Consider the following 3,599-nt stretch of genomic DNA (forward strand, 5'->3'; position numbering starts at 1 on the left):
TATATATATATATATATATACAGTATATATATATATAAATGTAAATTTTAAGTCCCATATATATATATATTCCATAACACAGTGCGTAAGACTTGGGCAAAGTCTGTGATGTGGCTTAAACCTCTCTCTCTGGTTTCGTCTGGCAGGAGTTAGCTGACTCTTTGGCCATCCCCTTCCTGGAGACGAGTGCAAAGAACGCCACCAATGTGGAGCAGGCTTTTATGACCATGGCTGCTGAGATCAAGAAACGTATGGGCCCTGGCGCAACTGCAGGCAGCGACAAACCCAATTTAAAAATTGAGAGCACTCCTGTGAGGCAGTCCGGAGGCGGCTGCTGTTAAAGGACCCTGCTCTACCAACCCCACCATCTCCACACTGACATCTACTTTTTCTTCTTTTGTGTACCCCCTACCTCCATCTTGGCCATTACCACACTCCCCATCATTCCACTATGACATCCTGTAAACCTGCACCTAACTCTCTGCAGCCTCCCCCGTCACATTGGTTGAGGCAAACAAAGGACTCGAACGGTTCTGAGTGTCAGAAAAGAATAGTGAAAGATTGTGTTGGTCATTTCTTCAACGTAGAGTGAGAAGAAATTGAGCTGAGTGCGATGGAGGGTGGAGGGAGCACCTAATAGCAGACACCGAAGTCACTTCAATTCTGTGCTAAGAGAACAGAAAACACAATGTTTTGAAGGGGGAGAAAAGGTAGCAGATTAAGTTGGATAATACACACACACACACACACACACACACACACACAACACACACAAGAGCACTCTTAGATGGGATGGAATGGCGTGAAACAATTTTACAGCTCACAGTCACCTGTAACTACAACAATGACCTTTGCGCCTTTCATTGACTTTCCATGTTATTTTAATAATGCAAAATTTCTCAAGTACATCATATTGTAGTTTTAGGATTGGTAATTATACACATTAGAACTTTGAATTGTAATAAATGTAAAAGTGTATTATTAAAATGCGTACATGAAATCCGCTTTTGCAAATAATTTAAGAATTTGTATAAAGAACATCGAACCTGAACATCATATACTCTAATGGAGAGGTACAAAGTTATATAGACAAAAACAAATTAAATGTAACTAATGGGGGACGCTAACATTTTTGGAAAAATTGAATGCAGATGTAATGCACAGCTAGCTAACCTGTTACACTGCGTTACAACAGTGGGAATAAGTTGGATGTGGCAAATTGGTTAGTTGTTTTGGGTTTAATTTAAAAAGGAAAAAGTGGGCTAAATGTCTGTCTGGAAAGTTTGAGTATTACGTCTCTTAAGACAACAACACATTTCTCTCACTTCTTTTTCTATTTGCAGATTGTCATCTTGAGGCTCATTCATACTTCCCACACTAAATATTGTCCCAATCATCTATCCATCTTGATAACACGCATGCAAAAGCCCAAAAATATCTGACTGCATATTAGTCAACTGCATGGATAAGAATTCAGGGTTAGTTACGCTTGTGTGGACCACTAGAATAAAACAAAACCGTAATTGAGACTTGAAAAAAAGAAGTGTAATTAGAACACCATACATTATGGCCTTTAAAAGTAGCCTTTCTGGAATTATGTTTTCCCACAAAGGAAAATGTATATTTACAAGCTAATAGACAACAGATCTAGTTCAGAAGCTTCTCAGGGCCATGTCACTATTAACAAAACAATGAAAATGTGTAAGTAAATCAACTTGGTATGAGGAAGAAAATTTGTGGACATTTAATGTGGAGAGTATGAAAAGGCCTTATTTGACCTCGTTACAGCATCAATAGTGAAACTCCCATACACATGTAGATAGATGATGTGTATTAATGACTAGACTCTCAACTGGGTTAACCCAAACTAGCTGTACAGACATTTGCTGTGTGGGTGGTGTAATGTGTACTTGTGTGTGTGAGTGTGTGTGTTTAGCATTAACTTCTTTCCTTTTTATTATTTATCTTTTTCCCCCTTAGCTTCTATGTCTGTTGTCTCTGTATCTTCATAAGCAGTTCTTGCTCCGCCTGGAACATCAGCAGATGAATAGCTCCTTGTGTTGTGTCTGTTGCATGTCTTTTCCGCCTGAATGATCATCATGGGGCTGAATGTTCTAGAAGTAATTCTTGTAACAAAGCGGTTAGGGGGAGGTCGTGTTTACATCTAATACCATAATTGACCGAAACCTTCAGGTGCAACAGGGGACGTCGAGACCTAACTGGATATTTGAAGCATGGGGCCTTAAATGCTTGGTCGCTACAGGTTTGCATCATCAGAACATTTCAGTACTAGAAACAATTTCTAAGACACTAGATCATGAAGTCGTGACAAAACACGCAGGTCCTAATATCACACAAAATGCAGGTCTTCACGCAGAGATACTTTAGCAGAAAATTTCATGTCAATATTTTTTTCTTCAGTCTCCACACGTACAAGAAAGAAATGTGACACAGGTGCATCACATATAACACGGTAACCAACCAGGTTGACATTACACACTGCGGTCAAAGGGCAGATGCTGGTGGACACATGTTAAGGCAGCGGTTGTCTGTGTGTAGTGGTCAGTGTGATTTGAGACTCCAAAGATGTGGTGGAGGTGAGTTAGAATGTGGATGTTTTCAGGGATTGTGATATCACTGCGTGGTCTTTCCTCTGGTAGATTTTATGGTTTCATGTTGGACAAGCTTCCATTTTTGCCGAGCTGTTAGCTTCAGTGCTCCATCTAATGTCTCTTCTGTTTGTCCTTGTTGGGAATCAGTAAGGACATCACATTGATAAGCAACTTTAGTGATTGATGGTTTAATCACGCCTTATTCTTGTACGCACTTGCATATTTCCTTTGAGTGCTTCATATTGATTTCTTATTAAAAAAATCACAGGTCTTCTTCTTAGAGCGCCCCCTCCTGGATCAAACAGTACCTTTAACAAATACATTTTTTATGTGTATTTAAACTTCATAGATTGACTTCTATATTAGTCTTCGTTTAAATTCTGTTCAAGTTTCAGGGCTGTGGTAGGGACAGTAAAGTTAATGCTGCAGTCGGACCATTGTTTTCAGGCTTGTCCTCTGTTCAAAGTCTCTGAACCACAGTTTTTGACCACATTTAGACATACTTTACCCGAAAAGCTATAAGCATTGCTATACTGTGAAGTTATATCAAAGCAGTTTTATACACAGGGATAATTGTTTGTCCCTGTGTATAATCTGTAGTACAGGTTTTTTTTTTTTTTATCACCATCACCAAAATTCCAAATTTTTGATATTATTCTGATGCTGTAGTTTCAGTGTGCGTACACAGCAGTTGAGAATTTTTTTTTGTGCGCATATATTTACTGCCCTTTCTTTGCCCCTTTTTTTTTTTTCCAAATTTTTTTTTCAACCATCGCACTCCTGATGTCAAATATTCTGTCTTAAAATGCTGCTACTACTTTGCCTTCTTTGTTTTCCTTTAGGTTTTAGGTTTTACATATTCCATTATTATATCTAGTGATTTTGTTTTAACAGAAACCTAACTGCTACATCACCGAAGGTCTGTGACAGGTACAGTCTGGTCGACTCCGTGCGTCCCACTTGTCGCTGTAGTATAATGTAATCTAA

The 3,599-nt window shown here is 38.8% G+C and overlaps 1 protein-coding gene across 1 annotated transcript in view; it reads left to right on the forward strand.

The window, feature by feature from the left end:
* rab1ba (zRAB1B, member RAS oncogene family a) overlaps positions 1 to 3,158 on the forward strand; it is a 20,200-nt gene extending 17,042 nt beyond the window's left edge. The window contains exon 6 of the mRNA XM_008319454.3: positions 147 to 3,158. Coding sequence (XP_008317676.1) covers positions 147 to 341 — 195 coding nt within the window. The 3' untranslated portion in view covers positions 342 to 3,158. The remainder of the gene's footprint in view (positions 1 to 146) is intronic.
* The last annotated feature ends 441 nt before the right edge of the window (positions 3,159 to 3,599 follow it).

Source organism: Cynoglossus semilaevis, chromosome 1 (assembly GCF_000523025.1).
Source record: "Cynoglossus semilaevis isolate Cse_v1.0 chromosome 1, Cse_v1.0, whole genome shotgun sequence".
Classification (NCBI taxonomy): domain Eukaryota; kingdom Metazoa; phylum Chordata; class Actinopteri; order Pleuronectiformes; family Cynoglossidae; genus Cynoglossus; species Cynoglossus semilaevis.